This window comes from Malaclemys terrapin, chromosome 6 (assembly GCF_027887155.1).
Source record: "Malaclemys terrapin pileata isolate rMalTer1 chromosome 6, rMalTer1.hap1, whole genome shotgun sequence".
NCBI classification, from domain to species: domain Eukaryota; kingdom Metazoa; phylum Chordata; order Testudines; family Emydidae; genus Malaclemys; species Malaclemys terrapin.
Genome location: NC_071510.1, coordinates 46,196,917 through 46,217,518, shown reverse-complemented (window position 1 = coordinate 46,217,518; position 20,602 = coordinate 46,196,917). Strand labels below are relative to the sequence as shown.

At 40.9% G+C, this 20,602-nt stretch overlaps 2 protein-coding genes across 4 annotated transcripts in view; one reads left to right on the top strand and one right to left on the bottom strand.

The window, feature by feature from the left end:
* FANCC (FA complementation group C) overlaps positions 1 to 17,609 on the top strand; it is a 133,384-nt gene extending 115,775 nt beyond the window's left edge. For both annotated transcript variants that reach the window (XM_054031550.1, XM_054031549.1), the window contains 5 exons: positions 3,595 to 3,670; positions 4,568 to 4,649; positions 7,049 to 7,223; positions 10,067 to 10,267; positions 16,356 to 17,609. In XM_054031550.1, coding sequence (XP_053887525.1) covers positions 3,595 to 3,670; positions 4,568 to 4,649; positions 7,049 to 7,223; positions 10,067 to 10,267; positions 16,356 to 16,499 — 678 coding nt within the window. In that variant the 3' untranslated portion in view covers positions 16,500 to 17,609. The remainder of the gene's footprint in view (positions 1 to 3,594; positions 3,671 to 4,567; positions 4,650 to 7,048; positions 7,224 to 10,066; positions 10,268 to 16,355) is intronic.
* The window catches only part of AOPEP (aminopeptidase O (putative)), a 408,370-nt gene that overhangs the window by 44,037 nt on the left and 343,731 nt on the right, over positions 1 to 20,602 (bottom strand). The window lies entirely within an intron of this gene.

Genomic DNA, 20,602 nt, shown 5'->3' with positions numbered 1-20,602 from the left:
AAGCCTGGCAAGCCCTAGTGCAAATTAAGCACTGCATATATTATATTGTTATCCTGGCCATGCAGCATTTGCCTGCATGCTGAATTACCGCATGATCCTCAATCTTGGACTGAAAGAATGAGGGAGACCATAGGCAAGTATTTCTTTTGGAGCAGCAGGGATCCTACTGAGCCCTGTGCTGAACGTAATAAGGAAAAAAAACAAAGAAAAATACATATGCCGATACAAAATAGTCAGGTTTGACCATCCAAGAGTTCAGATGAGGTTTAAAATTTCCCCACTCAGGATCTTATTCTCCTCTCATGGTAATTTTACACCACTCTTGCTCAGCTGACTGCGGTGAAATTACTTGTGTTTTTCAGAAGCTTAACTGAGAGGAGAATCAGCCCCTCAGAGTTTAAAATCCAAGAACAGGGGACTTGAAAATTCTAATGATATTTATAGGTCACAGGCTTTCTTTAGAGTGGTAGCCGTGTTAGTCTGTATCAGCAAAAAGAACAAGGAGTACTTGTGGCACCTTAGAGACTAACAGATTTATTTGGGCATAAGCTTTCGTGGGCTAAAACCCACTTCATCCGAAATTTACCAAAATTTCTCGCTCTAATCATTTCATTAATTTTTCCAGTCCAGTTTGACATGGCAGAAGCACTGGTTGGGAAGCTATTCTATTACTGAATATATTTCACCTCTAAACAAACTTCTGAGAATTCCTACTCTTTGACTTCCGTATCTTTTTGGGAGATAGTGGTTAGTGAAGGAGTGAGTCTTGGAATCCATGATATACTTGCCTTAGCATTGTGATTAAATCTGTCTTCTAGCTTCAGGTAGTATGAATTAGGAATGAAACTGCAACTGTCTAATTTAATACGAATAAATGCCACACGCATTAATTCTATTCCACCCTGGCTGCATGTTAGCAGTACATTGTGCAACCCCCGGGAGGCAGGGATGGTGGGTTGGAGATCATAAGCAGAAATTCCACACTCTTCAATTTACTAGGGGCTACATTTGTTGTGCTGGCTTTGCATGTGTTTTATGGTGAAAGTTCTTCACTTGATGATATCATGTCATGGATTATTGCCCATTTTTTTATGTGAAGCTGGCTTTAAATATGAAATAGATCTTCTTTATACAATTTATATGTGCATATTCACACTGCTATAATTAAGGTGGTGCCTGTGAGCATTTCCATTATAAATCTTTTTTTTCAAGAGTTTATAAATCAACTGTAAAATTTGCTACAACTTAACATACAAGATCTCAGACTAGGAGTACTTCCTATCTAATAAATTTGGTTTAAATCAATTTGATCGTATTGTTTTTGCTTTCTGAATATTTTTATTGTTGCAGACATTGCAACTCCACGCAGTATCTTTGGGAACTATTGTATTAAATTTATGAATGGTTTATAAATTCATGGGGACAGATTACCACAGCTCCTTCAGGAACTAAAAATGGGGTGGGAGGCGTGATTAAGGCAAGTTGCTGAAACTGTAAACAACCTCAGAGAGGTACCACCCCCTGAGGGGTTAGGAGTGATCTCTGATAGACTTTTAATAAGCCTGTAGGAACTTGTGTTGTTTTTTTATATGTTTTCTTTGTAATGCTTCTTTGTAATGTACTTGTTTAGAAAGATCTGTATGGTAACTGCTGGCAATACACTGTTTATAGCCCTCGGGGAGAAAGCAAGTCACAGATGCTGGCCATTAGGCAAGCTGGCTTGCTGCAGTTATCACAGTGTATGGCAGGTTGCTGTGGAGCCTTGAAACCCCTGGTCAGAAGGGAGTAGTACAAGTGTCCCTACCCAGAGACAGGTGACAGCTGGAGAACTGAGACCTGACTGGGCGCTCCTGAAGTCGACCATGGGAGTGGGGAGGGTGCAAATACAGTTAACAGTTACCCTGAAACTGTAACTGTTATTACATGCATTTATAAGATACCCATCTCTATGTCTGCATGTATTTAATGGGACATAAATTGCTCCATTAACATTTCAAATAAGAGGAACACTAAAGACTGAGAATGAAGAAGGATCTGGCCAGTTGTTTGAGACCCCAGGAATTTATAGTTCAGTTAATTGAAAAAAGGCTAGGCAAACAGATGTATCTTGCGAATCTTTCTAAGAACCAGATTGTGTCCACAGAGGTATGCAGAGTAGGAGAGAGTTCGCAGAAAACCCTGTACTCCCCCCAATATAATGGCTGGCCACAATCACAGTCCCTTCTAATTGGTTTTCCTGCAGTCAGGTTCTAGGAAGGCAAACATCTTTATTTTGCTTAAACTCTTTTTATGCTGAAAACTGGCTTTGATTTAAAAATGAAATCAATTTTGCAAGTCAAGTTAATTCAGAATGTGGGTTGTGTCTTGTCTACTAAGCATGCCCAGTGCTGCTTTTTCTTGGGGTTTTTGGTGTGCATATTAATTGACTGCATGTATGCTTTAATATTTTAATTAAGAATTAATTCCTATAACTCCATTTGAACAATATAGATCTTTGGAATTTTGCCAGTTTTATCATACCAATGATATGTTGGGTGTCATACTATGTACTTTCATTTTCCTTTAAATTGCTGTTTCAAAAAAAAAAAAAGTGTGGGGGGGAGGGAAGACACAAAGAAAAACACATTAAAGTGAAGGGAAAGAATATCATTACATGTATTTGTAAAATGCATGGTATCTGAGTGTACATCAAAAAATCCAAGTGAAATGATCTTAGTAGTCTAAGCACAGTCTTCATTGGATAGAGTTTGGAATTACAGATCTGTCCTAAACAACGAGGAGTCTGGTGGCACCTTAAAGACTAAGATTTATTTGGACATAAGCCTTTGTGGGTAAAAACCCCACTTTTTGACCCACGAAAGCTTATGCCCAAATAAATCTGTTAGTCTTTAAGGTGCCACCGGACTCCTTGTTGTTTTTGTGGATAGAGACTAACATGGCTACCAGTCTGATACTTAGATCTGTCATGAAATTTGGTATAATTTGCTGTCTGTGTTCAAGAGCTGGTGTGGAGACTGAATAGTCCCTTCACCTAGAGAATGCTGTCCCTCCAGGCCAGAGTTAAGGTAGCTAGTGGGATAACTCACTGCGTTGTCCTAAGTATACCCAACAGGTGCTTGTAAAATAAAATAGTTTCGGATCCACTGCTGCTAGTCCCTTAATTTTCACAAATAATAACAAAATGTTTGTTTACTTTTTGAATTATGCATCTGTTGGAATTAAATTACATTAGTCAGTTACTCTTTCTGGTTCCTATATGTTAGAAAAAAATTGCTTTTTGTGTTCACAAACACTGGATGGGAACATTTAGATTTAAACTCCCCCATCCCCTAAAGCCTGTTTTCACTGAAGTTAAATAATTCCAGTAACATAAATAACTAGGTTTTGTAAGCCTCCTTCCCTCTCTTTTCTATTCCCTCCTTCTTCATAGAAAATCTTAAATGTTAGGTCTAAAACTAATTAAGTGTTCCTTTATGCCAGACAGCACTGTTATTGTATGTGGCTATTACATTAGGTGAGCCTATAATATCTTTAGGTTTTATGTTCTCGGAAGCTGACCACAAAGCTCTTTTAAAATATTGACTTTTGTTTTAGCATAAATTTCCTCTGAAGGCCTACTTTCCTCCTCATCATCAGCATCTTGTAATAGCCTTACTCAAACATCCTTTTGGTAAGTTCTGCCTTGAATTGTTGGAGCATTAACAGAATCTGCATTTTCATTTATTTTTCTGCACAATATATAACCTCAAAAATAATGCACAAGGATTACCTTAATTCTGAGTGCTTGACTTTGCTACTTTTGTAATGTTCTTTAATGTAGGTTTTTGTGTAACTATTATATTCAATGGCATAGATTTAAACAAAATTAAAACCAAAACCAAATAAGAGTAATAGAAGAAAGGCAAATTATTTTCAATATAGTAAAGCCAATGCTAGGAATTAAAACACAGTTATCAAGGACTGGAAAGGTATTCAATGTTCATGTCTTGTAAGCCCAATAATGATCATTGTGAAAACTCCCATATTCAAACGTATTAATGCATTGTGTTGCCTTTCTCCTCTCTGAAATCTGGAAATCTGATTTCAGTTAAGTCACAAATGAAAATAAGTTTGATCTCCCTTGTCTCTATTTATGCATATCAAAACTAATGTTTCATGTGACACAGTTCTGCATGATTGGCAATTTCTGCTAAGGACAGGGCACTTGGCTGGGATAACAGAGATACACTAGATTAGTATTGATGAGAAACAATATATATATATTGTGTGTTTGTGTGTCTCTGTGCGTGTATGTATGCGCACGCGCGCACACACGCACTTATGCCTAATTTGATGAATAGCCTGAACTTTAGTCCTGTATTTTGCAAATGAATTTTTGACCAAAGAACATAAAGTAATTTATTATAGATATGGTTGAAAACTACGGGAAAGTTTAAAAATGAGAAGCAATTACTGAAGACTGAATCATGTGTCTAGCAAGTTCTAGTTCTAGCTTGATACTGTACCAAATATTGTTCTGTTTTAGCCTGTTTCATTAGGTACAACTTTTCTTCTTACTGTTTTCCAGATTTGCCAGCTACGCTCTGGTCTCAACACCTGAAATACATTACTGACATGTTTAAAGCAATAATAGAAGATAAAAGCATTAGGTAAATAAAAATACTTAGACTATCCCTCATCATTTCTTCTTGTTCTTCTGTTACTTCGTGAAAAGTCATGTGGTTCATAATCTTGGTTGATTAATTTTTAGTTATCTTTAGATGCCATTTTCTTCTTAGTTCCCAAATACAACCTCTGTTTAAGGATAGGAAAATAGGATATCCTCGGATATAAGGAGGACTTCTAAACCATGAACCTGATTTTCAGAGTCTCAAGCACCCACAGTTCAAGTCAATGAGCACTTCAGAAAATCAGACCTTATAATTATACCCTGTGATAGAGTCCACTCACTGCCAGGGGCACCTCCTCCTAGCCACTCTGGGGATTAGCTCCTTCCAGATCTGAGGCACCTTTCTCCTGCATGCTGCACACTCTGTTGCTGCTCTCTCTCTCCCTCTCTGAAACTTTGGATGCTCCCTCTTCTTGACTTGGCCCTCCATCCAGGTCCCTATGTGTGTTTCCTTAGGTTAGTGGCAGGTCCCAACCACCATTAATAAGAGTTCTTCCATTAGGCTTATTAGCAGCACCCAGGCTATTTACGAAGAAGTTTGCAATAGTAGCAGCAGAGGCCTGTTGCAATGGCTCCGTTGCCATCCATATCTAGATGACTGGCTCCTGACAGAAAGGTCCTGTCTAGAAGTTTTGACATTGACATCATTGCTGCTCCATCTCCTAATGGCCCTGGGAATTGGTATAAACAAGTCTACCCTAAATCTGACACAAACTATAGAATTCATAGGAGCGACTCTAGACTCAGTCAGGGCAAGAGCTGTGTGGTTTATCTGCCAAGAAGACAGTATGTACACAATAGTGATTATTCTCCCTTGATGTGGTGGAAAGACCCCAAGCGCATATGCATGTAAGTTCCCCTCTTCCCGCCCATACCTGAGAAAAAGCTAGTTACAGGTGCCTCCCAACTGGACTGGGGAGCCCACATGACTCACAGCATAAGGCACCTGGATGCCTCGAGAGACCAGAATGCAAATAAATCTCCTGGAGCTGAGAGCTGTCTGGGAAGCCTGCAAGGCGTTCATACCACTCATGATTCTGACATATCCTAGTAATGTCCAACAACATAACAACCATGCTCTATATTAACAGACAGAGAGTGCTAAATCCATCCTTATATGCATGGAGACGTTTAACTTATGGAACTCGTGCATCCAACACCACTGTGATCCTAAGACTCCCTCAGTGCCAACTGGCAAAGGGTTCACTGTTCTGTACCAGCAACTCCTATTAAGCCTGAAAAACTTACTACACCTAATACGCTGTTTTCATGGTTTTATCCATAAATAGTATCTTGTAAGGTATCAAATGAAAACTGGTGACACATAAGTATGTATGGATGATATTTAAGAATTTGTATAGAAAGTTGTATGTATGTATTTATTGAAAAATATATTTCAGAATCTGTATCCCAGGCAGGGTTGACTATCAAGTTTTTCCTAGAAAAAGGAATGTCGGTTTATCTGTCTACCTAGATTCATTTGTAAATGAAGCATTGTAAGTCAATACAATGGAAACTGCCTTTACAGAGGAGAGTTATTCTGACTCTGGGCTGGGAAATATAAGGAAAAGCAAAAGGATATTTTGTTATCCATTTCACTGAGAAACCTGGGCGGGCGTGTGGGGAGAACGATTCCTGAGTGCTGTGGATCCTGGTTTGACTGAAAACCAGCAAGCTTTGCAGAAAAAGCTCAGCCTGAGAGACTGTTTTAGACAAAGGTTTGTAGCCTGTTAAAAGTAAGTCTTAGTCTAGTAGAAGCCTGTTATACTTTTGTTTTATTTGTAACCTGTTGTTATTATTCTTGCTCACTAGCTCTTAATTCTCTACATTTGTTAATAAACTTTTGTTATAAATAGATTACAGTGCTGTGTTGTTATAAGTTGGTGTATATGTACTATTCCTTTGAGTGCCCTTGGGAGTAGTGAGCCTGGAAATTACTATGTGTGTCCAGTGACAGAGGCTGGAGGCTACAGGGGGGATGCTTCTGAGGAGTTCTGAGGTACACCTAGTGTTTTACCTGAAAAGCAAAGTAGCGGCTGAGTGCTGAAAGGTTGGTAGTGTCAGGGAGCTGTCACCCACCTACCACAACAAAGACTCTCTCTCACTGAGGCAGGTGGGTAACACAGTGACTTACAGTCCTGGCACCTCAAGAAAGTGTCATAGCCACATTACTGTGTCAGCAGTATAGCTCTCAGCTGTTCAGAGTTCACAGGTGGACAACCTCAGCAGGCACTTTAGCACTGATCACAAGTGGGAACTGCACAATTCCTTACTAAACAGCATCTTCACCCAATGGGGAACCCCTGCTTGGAACCTTTTTGCATCCCACAAGAACATGACTAGCCAACAAAACTGAAATGTATTTTGATTCTTTTGCAGATCTTACACTGACCTCTTTGAGAGCTGGTTTTTGTTTGTTCATTTTGGAGAATGGGCTGATATCGCTGTAGAGCAGTTGCTGAAGTCTGAAGATGAATCCGCAGATACTTTTCTGTGGCTGCTGGCATTTTACTACAATCCACACAGTGATAAAGAACAGAGGACTCAAATTCTGGTGGGTGGTGTAGGCATGGCTGAGAGTATTTAGCCAATTGTATACCTGAAAATTGAGGCACTTATGTTTGAAAGCGGCTGGGGTTTGCAGGGTCCTCCTGGAATTGTAAAATTCTGCAGTGGAGGGGATCCAAGATAATTTGTGTGGCTCTTTCAACTGTGAACATTTAGAAACTGGGTTTGTCAAGTGTACTGTAGGCCAGAATGCCTTTATTTACTTTTCTTCTGAAAAATATGACCATATCAAATCAGCTTGGTTGGTACACCTGTAACTGCTCCTTTTGAATCTGTGTGGCAGGATTTCAGAGCTCCTGTGACGTAGAGTCCTGTAGGACAGCCATGCTTTAACAGTGAGAGCGCTAATAATAATAACAGTGCAGCATTCTTCATTCACATTCAGCAGCAGTGAATCTGATCTAACATTATCTATCTAATTTGATTTCTGTTGCACCTGTCATCATAGAATCTAGGCAGTGATCTGATGATGTAATTCAGTCTTTCTTATATTAACTTGTGCCATGGTTACTTAGTTTTGTTTTAAACACTAAAGGTCTGGTTCTCTATTCCACTCAGCATAGGAACAGAGGGGAGAAGGACAAAGGTGGGCCTTATGCTAGCTTTGCACTTCCCTATTCTGGAGCCAGCATGGGCCCTATTGGATGCCCTGAGTAAGTTAAAGCAGCCTATGGCCCCTTTGCTAGACCCATGTGAAGAGGAAGTAGCACAATGCACAATCAGGTCTTGAGCAGATAGTCTTTTCTTGGTGTTAGTTAAAACTTCAAGTTATCACACAGCATTCAAGTTCTTTGTGTTTCTGAAAAGGATCTTGAACATTTTGTTTGAATATGAGAAGACACTATTTAACTAATAACTCTGGTTATTATACTTGGAAAAATAGTGTTTATTTTACTTTGAATAATATAAGAAGGTGTGCTCAAGTGTCATAGTTAGGATAATTGATACTTCCATTATAAATGTTTGTTTTTAAAGATTTATACTTCAACATAAAATAATCCCTTTTAAATGGGAGGAAGGTGCTAACTTTTTTAATAATCAGACTTGGCACACTTCTGTAGAAAAAGATAATGGCTTCTCTGTAAATCACAATGAAAGCAATACTGAATTAGGATGCAAGTCCTTTGGATATGGATATTACATCTGATCTCAATGGAAAACCTTGTCTCTTTCCAAAGTTTTTCATGTATTTCCCGTGAGAATACCAGTCTGATAATAGAAAAAAATCACTTTTTGTTGAGACAAATTGATTTAACTCATTTGTTGGTTTTGTTTTCTGGCAGGGAGTGGTGGGGAAAGGACAGTACTCCATATACATAGAGGGATCCCGGTGTCTATTGTTTCCTTCCCCCTTTCTTAGTGCTTCTTACTGTTATTCCTGTTTCATTAAAGTCCTGATCGCTCCCCAAAAGTGCACTTTAGAGTTGTAGTTTCTTCACCACCTTGTTCCTAACTTACCACTGCTCAGTCAAAATATCTGCCCCCCCGCCTTTTCTTTAGTCCTAGCACAGGGGAATGAGAACATAGAGAGAAAAGACTATGAAGACTGATAGGTATGGGAGCCTGTAGTCATTTCAGCAGAGAGGAGGAAGAAGAGGACTTTTTAGCACCTGGTGACAGGAAGGAGAGACTGAAACACTGCAACCAGACATACATTAACATAGACGGAAGCTGAAAGCATAACATCTGCTTTGAATATCATGGAGTAGTGAGGCACGATTTAAAATCCAAAATACTTTTAGCATTAAAAAGGTCTAGATATATTGTATCCACTCTTCCTTATTGATTCAGCTCAGGAATGGTTGAATGGGGGAATCAGTGCAGGTGTAGTGAAATGGGAAGGAGTAAGATTCAGGTACGCTTGTTTGGAGGCAATCCAATCTCAATGGAACAATAACATTTCATTATGTCTCATAAACTTTTATTGTGATCTCATTAGTGCCATGTAGCATCCCTAGTGCATCCTGGGACAGACTTCAATGAGGAATTACCTTTCCAGTAAAGCAAACTCTTTCAAGCTAGCATATATAGAAATGTTAATGTGAAAAAAATCAGTAAGTGCAAGGAAACAAATAGCTAAAACTAAAATGAACTCACGAACACTGGTGGGGCTGGGGTCCTACTCCCCTTAGTCCTAGGCGGTATGTTTTGCTTTTGTCCTTATGTTTCCTGTCTTTTATGTAATGAACAGTATAATTACAATGAAATATGTTTTTTAATAGCTGCTTATAATGAACTAACAACTTCAATTATGTGGACACCAAAATCTTCATTCTCTGTTTTGACGGTACATTTATATTGGCTCCTCCAAGAGGCAGAGGAAATAAACATGTTGCAAGTAATACAGGAAGAAGCCAAAATCCGTCATTCTTATCAGAATGTTTTATCAATTGAGGTCAGATTACATTGGGGTTTAATTGATTTGTAGCTGCAATATTGAAGTGAGCCTTCAAGGAGCCTTCTGTTCTTTTTCCCACAATGTAAAAATCTGACTACATTCTACTGAGGGATTTTCTCCATTTCCTTTCATTACAAAAAAAGTCAAAACTTGGCTCGATGCCTTGGCTGCTTAGTTTGCAAGACCAAAGAAAGTAAAGAATTTTCCATTTTGTCCATTTATGTTTGTGTGAACCACCGTCAGCAAAATGTGCACTGCCCTTCCTTCCCTGTTCTCTGCAGAGCCTCTTAAACTCAAGCTCTTGACGTATTTTTGGGTTTTCTTCCAAGGATTCAGATGTCTGTTAGTGAACGAATCTCATTAAAAAAAATACCATAAACACAACTTTTACTCTTCTCTGATCCTTTATCTTTTGAAATTGTTCCCTACAGGTAGAAGCTCGAGCAGTGTATGATCGTCTGATGGTGCTCTTCAGCTGTACAACCCTCTCCATCACAGATCTGCAGGCTGCAGCTAGCACTAAAACAGATAAAAGGCAACCTTGCACCAAACACCTTGTCAGGCATCTTCTGATTAGTTTTTTGCTCTTTTCTTCTGGTGGACACAAGATTGCCCAAGAGTTTATTTCGCATGTAAGTGTTTCCATGTTTTTCAACAAGCTTTTTTTTGTATTCTTCACATGTTGAAAATTTCTCCTTCTTATGAAAAAGCTGATCACAGAGAATTAAAGAACATTACACTAACCTAAATAAGAATTGCAGCCAAAATATTCTCCTCCTTGACAGTGCTTCCACAGGGTCCCATTGGAGAAGTCATTACCTAAGCTATGGAGCCACAGAAATGTTTTGAGTAGTAGCTGATGGTTCAGGAGTGTATGTAGTTCCCTCACACCTTACATTCTATAGATTTAGACCATGTCTACACTACCACTTACGTCGGCAAAACTTATGTTGCTCAGGAGTGTGAAAAAACACACCCCTGAGTGACATAATTTTTGCTAGCATAAGTGGTAGTGTGCATAGCGCTATGTTGGCTGGAGAGCTTCTCCCACTGACATAGCTGCCACCACTTGTTGTGGGTGGTTTTATTATGTCAACAGGAGAGCTCTCTCCCTTAAGCATAGAGCAGGTACATGAAAGATCTTACAGTGGCGCAGCTGCATCGGTTCAGCTGTGCTGCTGTAACTCTCTAGTTATAGCCTAAGAGTGTATACTCTTTGCCCTCTCAGGCATCAATCACTTCCAATGACAGATGATGTGGAAAAAGCTGAAGTACGCAATGCTTTTTTTGCCTCGGTCTTCACAGACAAGGTCAGCTCCCAGACTGCTGCATTGGGCAACACAGTATACGGAGGAGGTGAGCAGCCCTCAGTGGTGAAAGAACAGGTTAAGAACTATTTATAAAAGCTGGACATGCACAAGTCCATGGGTCCAGATCTAATTCATCCAAGGGTGCTGAGGGAGTTGGCTGATGTGTTTGCAGAGACATTGGCCGTTATCTTTGAAAATTCGTGGCGATCGGGGGAGGTCCTGGACGATTGGAAAAAGGCAAATATTGTGCCCATATTAAAGGGAAGAAAGAGAATCTGGAGAACTACAGACCGGTCAGCCTCACTTCAGTCCCCGGCAAAATCATGGAGCAGGTCCTCAAGGAATTCATTTTAAAGCACTTGGAGGAGAGGAAGGTGATTAGGAACAGTCAACATGGATTCACCAAGGGCAAGTTATGCCTGACCAACCTGATTGCCTTCTATGATGAGATAACTGGCTCTGTGCATATGGGGAAAGTGGTGGATGTGATATATCTTGACTTTAACAAAGCTTTTGATACCATCTCCCACAGTATTCTTGCCAGCAAGTTAAAGAAGTATCAATTGGATGAATGGACTATAAGGTGGATAGAAAGCTGTTCAGATTGTTGGGCTCAACGGGTAGTGATCAATGGCTCGATGTCTACTTGGCAGCGGGTATCAAGCGGAGTGCCCCAGGAGTCGGTCCTGAGGCCGGTTTTGTTCAACATCTTTATTAATGGGATGATGGGATGAATTGCACCCTCAGCAAGTTTGCAGATGACACTAAGCTGGGGGGAGAGGTAGATATGCTGGAGGGTAGTGATAGGGTCCAGAGTGACCTAGACAAATTGGAGGATTGGGACAAAAGAATTCTGATGAGGTTCTACAAGGACAACTGCAAAGTCCTGCACTTAGGAAGGAAGAATCCCATACAGGCTGGGGACTGACTGGCTAAGCAGCAGTTCTGCAGAAAATGACCTGGGGATTACAGTGGACGAGAACCTGGATATGAGTCAGCAGTGTGCCCTTGTTGCCAAGAAGGCCAACGACATATTGGGCTGTATTAGTGGGAGCATTGCCAGCAGGTCAAGGGAAGTGATTATTCCCCTGTATTCGGCACTGCTTAGGCCACACCTGGAGTATTGTTTCCAGTTTTGGTCCCCCCACTACAGAAGGGATGTGGACAAATTGGAGAGAGTCCAGCGGAGGGCAACGAAAATGATTAGGGGACTGGAGCACATGACTTACGAGGTGAGACTGAGGGAACTGGGCTTATTTAGTCTGCAGAAGAGAAGAGTGAGGGGGGATTTGATAGCAGCCTTCAACTACCTGAAGGGGGGTTCCAAAGAGGATGGATCTAGGCTGTTCTCAGTGGTGGCAGATGACAGAACAAGAAGCATTGGTCTCAAGTTGCAGTGTGGGGAAGGGATCTAGGTTGGATATTAGGAAACACTATTTTACTAGGAGAGTGGTGAAGCACTGGAATGGTTTACCTAGGGAGGTGGTGGAATCTCCATCCTTAGAGGTTTTTAAGACCCGGCTTGACAAAGCCCAGTCTGGGATGATTTAGTTGGTGTTGGTCCTGCTTTGAGCAGGGGGTTGGACTAGATGACCTCCTGAGGTCTCTTCCAACCCTAATATTCTATGATTCTGATTCCCACTCCATTTAGCAGCTGGGGTGGTTATGGAACCATCCACTGCCCATTTTCCTGTAAAACAGGTAGCATTAATTAGTGTTAGCACTGAATAGGTGGAGGGAATTGGGGTTTTAGGGAGACCGGAGAGGAGAGGAGAGGAGGATGAGATAAGATATAATGAGACCCTGAATGAAAGAGTTAGCTATGGGGATGGAAAGAAAAGAATGTGTGCTGAAGATGTTGAGGAGGGAAAAGTGACAGAATCTGGCTGTGACCTGCATGTGGGGGGCAGAAGACAGGGAGGAATCAAAAAATATCCCTTAAATTGCAGGCATGAGAGATGGGGTGAGGTAATAGAGGTGTCAATAGCCATAGAGAATGGGGGAAGGAGAGAAGATAATATGGTTAAGACTCAACGCCTTTGGTGAAATCCTGGCTCCACTGAAGCGAATTGGAGCTTTACTCTTTGAGTAATTGCCCATGTGGGTGCCAGTTCTGGTGTGCATGTGCCCCAATGCCTCAGAGATCAGATTCTTTTGGCCAACCGTGTCCCTTGAGTCTGTGTCCTGGATGCCCTTCGGCTCCCCCATCCCCTCCAAAGGCATAAAGGGCAGAGTGGGCCCAACTGTCCTTCAGTTTCTTTTAACCACCCGTGACTGTGAGATGGAACATTTGGCAGTGTCTCTTCAGATCGTATAAATCTTTTGCCTACTGTGTGATTTAAATCCCTTCATATAAACAGTCAGTATATTAGTCTAGGTAGGATAGTTGTTAGTTTTCTGATTATTTTTATACCCAAAGGCTTATATAAAGATTTATTAGTGCTAGGGACTTCTTCGGTACTGGAAACTAGGCCTCTATGGCTGAAGTGAAGTTCCAGTTCCAGGGTTCAAAACTTGCTCCTTTTTGTGAAGCACTTATTATGATGAATAATGGACACTTGACATGGCCTTGGGGAAGATCATGACCTCAATAGAGTTCAGTTTGTCATGCCTTTTTTAGAAGAACTCAGAAAGTGAGAGAGGTTTTTCTTAAACTCTTCTTCCTGGAGTGTTCAATGAGAATATCCTCAGATCCGGAGGGAAAAGGCTCTACCAAAACTGAACAGACTTAATTCCTGAGTGTTCCTGTAAACTGTGGCTCAATTTTGAGCTCTTTGGCTCAGTAGACATAGGAGGCAACAACTTCTGAGACCAGCAGAGCAGCTAAATCCTCCTCCAGAGCCTCTTCCAAAGATGTAGGTTACTCACTTCACTGCCTATGAAAGTGAGACATGAGTGACCAAGTGTTAGACTTGTCTTAAGCTCCACTTTGTAATTGGATTAACCGAAACTGCACAAAGGCACACTAGTCACAGTAGTGGGCTCCATGTGGACAAATAATTGAAGAAGAAAGAACAGTTACTTATTCCAATTCAAATGGTGCTGCAGTGTCTGTCTTACCTTGCAGAGGTAAGACAGACACTGCAGCACCATTTTGAATTGGAATATTTCACTTTGGGCATTCATTTTTTTGGACAAAAATATCAGTATGTTCTGCAGAAAACAAGTTACTTATCTTAAATTAACTGTGGTTCATTGAGACATATTGTCCACATGACTCCCACAACCCACTCTCCTTCCCTGTTTGTATCGAGTCCTTTAGCTCTGGAATTCTCTATTGGCAAAGGAACTGAGGGACAGTTGGATCCACTCTGGCCTTTATGCCCTTGGATGGAGGAGGCATATGAGAATATCCAGGGCATGAGCATGGCCTCAGTGGATACAGTGGTCAAAATAATCTGATTGTTGTGCACATGGGGAATGCGTGCCCCCGCACAAGGATCCAGTCTGAGATCTGTGTTTATATAATCCTACACTTGCAGAAGAATGGACAAGATGATCTCATTCAATAAATCCTTCCCATTATTAATGAATCTCTTTCTAAGTTAGTGTGGAACACAGCTATAATATTCCATATTTAAATACTCCAACTCTTAAGTCCTGTGATTAAATAATACTCATTTCAGCAAGGAGTGCTGGACACAGTTCTCTAAGGAGCCCAGTGATAGGCTAAAAGTTTTGCTAGATTGTAATATAAGGTTATCTTTGTACTGGGGACTGAATACACCTTAACAGCATCTTGAGTCCATGTTAACCCAGCAACAAGGGACTTATCTTCAGTCCTGAATTTTGATTCTCATATTGTACAGCCAATAGACTACCAAGAAAACCCAGTATTCTTTAATTTTTTTATTCTGTTACGTACTGTTGTTTGCTGGGAACTGTTAAATAATTGTCATGTTCCACCCCGGAAGTGACTGCATTTCATTGATGGATGAACCAATTTGCAGACATATTATATACTGTGAAGTGCTTTGGGATCCTTTTAAGATTAATTTGCTACATAAATATTAGATTATTATTATATTGTTATTTAGCTACTACATATGTTACATATATTTATAGGTCATGTTTTACAATAAGAATCCAAACCCTCTGATGCAAGCAGGCCAGAACTTCACATCATTGTTTTGTTTTAGCACTTTGTCTGGAAATTCTTCCTCTCGGTGTCAAAGTACTGTACTCCTTTTATCTTTTATAAGGCCTGTAACACATGAGAAAAATCTTTTTGCAGTGAGTGGAACTGGAACATTAGTGTTGATTATTCCTTCTAGCTGCTGTTAGTTGGAATAAACAAATATAACATTACTTTCTTTAAGGACTGCTAGGATATGTTAGAAAACTTGGGTGTTTTATAGAAAAAGACTTTGATTATTCATTAACATTGAAATGTTGTATTTTAAAGTTGTTTGGAAGCATACATAACTTTTCATTTGGGTCTATTTATTTTCTAAGTCGTATGTGCTGCCTGCCCTTTATAGATCAGTGAAGCCCTTTAACAGTTAGGCTGCAGCCAGGGCCGACTCCAGGGTTTTGGCCGTCCCAAGCAGCCAAAACAAAGCAAAAACAAAAACAAAAAAAAGCTGCAATCGCGATCTGCGGCGGCAATTTGGCAGGAGGTCCTTCGCTCCCAGGCGGAGTGAGGGACCGTCCGCCGAATTGCCGCCGAATACCTGCACGTGCCACCCCTCTCCGGAGCGGCTGCCCGAAGCATCTGCTTGCCAGGCTGGTGCCTGGAGCCGGCCCTGGCTGCAGCACCGTATTCTGCTATAACAACCCTTTACTGAAAGATGGAAGACAAGATCCTTGGTCCTGTTAAGCCAGTAGCACAAAGAGAATTTAAAATTGCCTTAAGGCAACAGCTTAGAATTCCTCTAGTACAAGGGAGTCCTGAGCTAGCATGGGGAGGCTATGCCAGTCCCTCCTACATTTCCCCCCTCCTGGCATAGGGGGCTTTCCAGGGTAGGCTGAGGACATATGAGAGGCATGAGTTGGAACCAGAGTGGGATGCAGAGTGCGAAGCAGCCCTCAGGGATCAGCAGGCCGGAGAGGTGGAATAAAACTCCTCCCCAGTGCACTCAGTGCTCTTCTGTTACACTTTGAGGTCTAGTTCTGAGATTTCATTAACCTTTTCTCTTTCTTTCTTTCTTTCTTTCTTTCTTTCTTTCTTTCTTTCTTTCTTTCTTTCTTTCTTTCTTTCTTTCTTTCTCAGAAGGGAATTTATTTTCATGCTTTATGGAATTTAGTTGCTTTACAGATGACACCTATGACTAAATGGGAGGGGAGGTTCAGGGGGAGCTAGAAGAAAACAACATGTATCATGTAGTACATAGCTAGAAATTATTGCACTTGGAGTAATATATCTAAACTAGATTATTTCCTCTCTTCTTCCATTCTGTTTTTCCTTCAGGTGATACTGGCAAGCAATACAACCAATGAAGTTTTTGGCCTTCTTATACGTACTGCCTACAGGTTTAACCAACTTGGATTAAAAAACCAAAGGGCTGTGAAGCTGGTGAATGAACTTCTTCAAGAACTAAGATTTACGGATTAGTTTTGTATTGTTGTCCAGATCAACCCAGAGACTAGACCAGCTGATCAGATTTTTTCTACGGTAAAGTGTGAAAGGGAAGTCAGTTTTTTTTATTTATATTCCCCCTTCCCCATGTATGAAAATAGAAAATGTTTGGAAATGTCATTCTGTTAGAATACAGCAGTAATCTTTAAAGATGGTTGAAAATGTTGTTCGTAATGTTTTATTTTACAAGGGACTTGTGTCATCTAAACGCTGTTTATTCACAGCCTCGTTGCTGACATTATGTCCTAGTTGTGGTCTAGATTTTCTGTAAATTCTTAGTCCAGGAAGTGCAGCTGTTAGGGGTGGAAACAAAAGCTATAATAATAGGAAGAGGCCTTTCCTTCTGTAAAATAATTACTGATAATTCAAAACTACTGTTTGAATGTTACAAGAGAGAGATAAAGTTCAGAAAAATTATGTTATTTACTAGTTGATTATTTCTAGCTGTTTGAGAGTAATTTAACAATTTGATCCTGAAATTCTGCTTCGGTGAGTCTAAGCCTGATCACAGACAAGTGATCATTAATGATTCCTTCTGAATATGTGCTTCCATGAAATACAGTTTCATGAAACTGAAAGACCAATCAACTCCTTAAATTCTTATAAGTGATTTTACAAATTGAAACTCATCTCAGATTTACTATATGGCATTCATCAGAAAGTGTGTTCTTCCAAGGTAATGTTCTCTCTAGTTTGTACCACAGGACTTTTAGCAATGTCAAGAATATCGCAGAGAGGATTTGGTGCAGATTGTAAATAGATCTCGCTTTAATGCTGGAGATTCTCTATATCAGGAAGAAATTCTTTACCCCATATTAGTTAAAGGAGGACAAGCACAAGATAGGGTTATGGGAAGTTGTTTCAGATTTAAAGGGAAAATTTTCAGAGGACCACATAATGGGTGTACCTGCAAATCCCCACATTTCTGTATACAGACAGGTACACAATGAAGTACAAATTGCTATTTGCCTGTAATGACAGGGGTATAGGGAGGGATTGTAGCCCATCCACTGTGCCATCTTTTGAAAATGATCCAAAAAGTTTGTGAAACTATTTATACCTACCATTATCTAGAGAAAAAAAAAAATATGGGTAGCATCTGGTGATGGAGGATGCTACTATATTCAGTCCTTCGTTGTCATATGTTATCTAGTTTTATGTGCATTAAGACTATTTGTGGGTGTGTGCATGTGCTGCAGTTACCCTGATTATCACAGTTTTGTGAGTATCATGTTTCTTCCATAGCAGAACTAAAACTGTTCACTTAGTATCCTGTTGCTCTAGACGGAGTAGGGATGTTTACAGTTTAGGAATTTCTTACATTAATACCTATTGTAAATCATAAAAGAAAGAGTTACAGAGGTTACAAAGGGTATGTAAGACTAGAACATAAGCCTGCCTATATTAGGTCGACCTACAGCCACTTCAGTAATTACTGTGGTGGTGCATGTCCACGCTACCCTCCTTGGGTCGGTCGGGCACATCCTCACCAGGTGCACTTCCACTGACCTAAGAGGGACAGTGTGGGGAGCAGTCTCTCAGCTCTGCTGGCAGCTCCTCAGGCCCCCGACGGGCTGCCATCCCCCTCTGATCCCCATTCCCCACCAGGAGCAGGGGGGAAGCCACCCGAGGCTTCTCACCTCACTGGGAGCTGAGGGAAAGCTGCCTGAGGCTTCTCGCTTCCCTGTTCCCGACCGGGAGTGGAGAGGAAGCCGCCCAGGGCTTCTAAGCCCTGGGGAGCAGGGTCCAGCTGCCCTGGCTTCACAACCCTGCTCCCTGCCAGGCACCAGGCTGCCTGGCTCTGAGTGGCGGAGGGGAAGGCAACTGGACTTCTCACCCAAGCTCCCAGCCGGCAGCGAGGTCCAGCCACCCTGCTCTCCATGGGAATGGGGGGCAGCTGGGTTCTAGCTGCCAATTTTCTTGTCAATTTTACAGCTTCTGCCATGAAATTGATAAAACAGCCAACAATCCATGTAAGGAACACAGTGTCTACACAGACACTGTGTCACCCTAACTACACCGACATAAGCCTGACGCCTCTCTTGGAGGAATAGTTATTATGTTGGTGTAGTAGGGCACTTACATTGGCCGGAGGAAGGCTGTAGTGTAGACACTGACATAATTAGGTCGATGTAAGACAGCTTACATCAACCTAACTGTATAGTTTTCAGAGTAGCAGCCATGTTAGTCTGTATCCGCAAAAAAAAAACAGGAGTACTTGTAGCACCTTAGAGACTAACAAATTTATTTGAGCATAAGCTTTCGTGGGCTACAGCCTACTTCATCGTATGCATGTAGTGGAAAATACAGTAGGAAGATATATATATATATATACACAGAGAACACGAAACAGTGGGTGTTACTATACACCAGGGGTCGGCAACGTTCGGCACGCGGCTCACCAGGGTAAGCACCCTGGCGGGCTGGGCCAGTTTTATTTACCTGCTGACGCGGCAGGTTTGGCCGATCGCGGCCCCCACTGGCTGCGGTTCGCCGTCCCAGGCCAATGGGGGCAGCGAGAAGCCGCGGCCAGCACATCGCTCACAGTCTCTACGTAAAAGAATAAATGGACACAAATCAGACGTCAAGAATTATAACATTCAAAAACCAGTTGGAGAACACTTCAATCTCCCTGGCCACTTGATTACAGACCTAAAAGTCGCAATATTACAACAAAAAAACTCCAACGCGAGACTGCTGAATTAGAATTAATTTGTAAATTGGACACCATTAAATTAGGCTTGAACAAAGACTGGGAGTGGATGGGCCATTACACAAAGTAAAACTATTCCCCTCCTCCCCCCCAGTTCCTCATATCTCCTTGTCAATTTTGTCAATTGCTGGAAATGGGCCATTTTCATTACCACTACAAACTGTTTTTTTTTTTTCTGCTCCTGCTGATAAAAGCTCAGCTTAACTGATTACTCTCCTTATAGTGTGTATAGTAACACCCATTGTTTCATGTTCTCTGTGTGTGTGTATATATATATCTTCCTACTGTATTTTCCATTATATGCATCCAATGAAGTAGGCTGTAGCCCACGAAAGCTTATGCTCAAATAAATTTGTTAGTCTCTAAGGTGCCACAAGTACTCCTGTTCTTCTAACCGTATAGTGTAGACCAGCCCCTCATCTTCTAATCCATTCATTAAAGTGCTCATAGTATTTGTTTCAGAGCAGATGCAGCAATAGTAAAGATTTAGCAAATAGTTTATTTGATTCAAGAGCCCTTTTTAAATAAAAAAGAAAAATCAATAGTGAACTGTTGGCTGCTGCATCTTTTCACTTATTGGTAGCAAGGTATACACATAAGAAAAACAGGCATTCTAGTTTTCATCTTCTAGATATTGCTTCTAAAAGGCACGGAATAGATCTGAAACTAAGGAGGCTGTCGCTGTTGACAAAAAAAAAAAAAAAAAAAACAAGGAATTTATCCAGTGGGAACAAATGTGTGGAATGTTCTTCCTTATATGACAAGGAATCTAAAATTAATTTGTCTTTCAAGGAAGAAAGTTGATTTTTTGTTTTTATTTTGTTGTGGGGTTTGTGTGTGTGTGTGTGTTTTGTTTCCTTTCCTCCAGAATCTTTTGATGGAGTTTGTTTTCTGTGGCCTTACTCGACCCTTACTTTGTGCTTACACGTTCAATCTGGATATTATATATATATATATATATATATATATATATATATATATATATATAAACTTTAAAAACAAATCTAAAAGAGGTGTGTTACTTCACTTTCTAGATTCAGAATTACTTGGTCCATTCTGAGGCTAGGTCTACACTGAAGGGGTGGGGGGGTTGACCTAAGATACGCAACTTCAGCTATGCGAATAGCGTAGCTGAAGTCAGCGTATCTTAGGTCGATTTACCTGGCCGTGAGGACAGCAGCGAGTTGACCCCTGCTGCTCCCCCCGTCGACTCCGCTTCTGCCTCTCGCCGCGGTGGAGTTCTAGAGTTGACGGCACAGCGATCGGGGATCGATCACTATGGGTAGTGTAGACGTACCCTAAGAGTATTTTATTCATCGCTATTCTACGGTTGCTGGAGGTGAACTGCAAGCAGATGAAACACCAC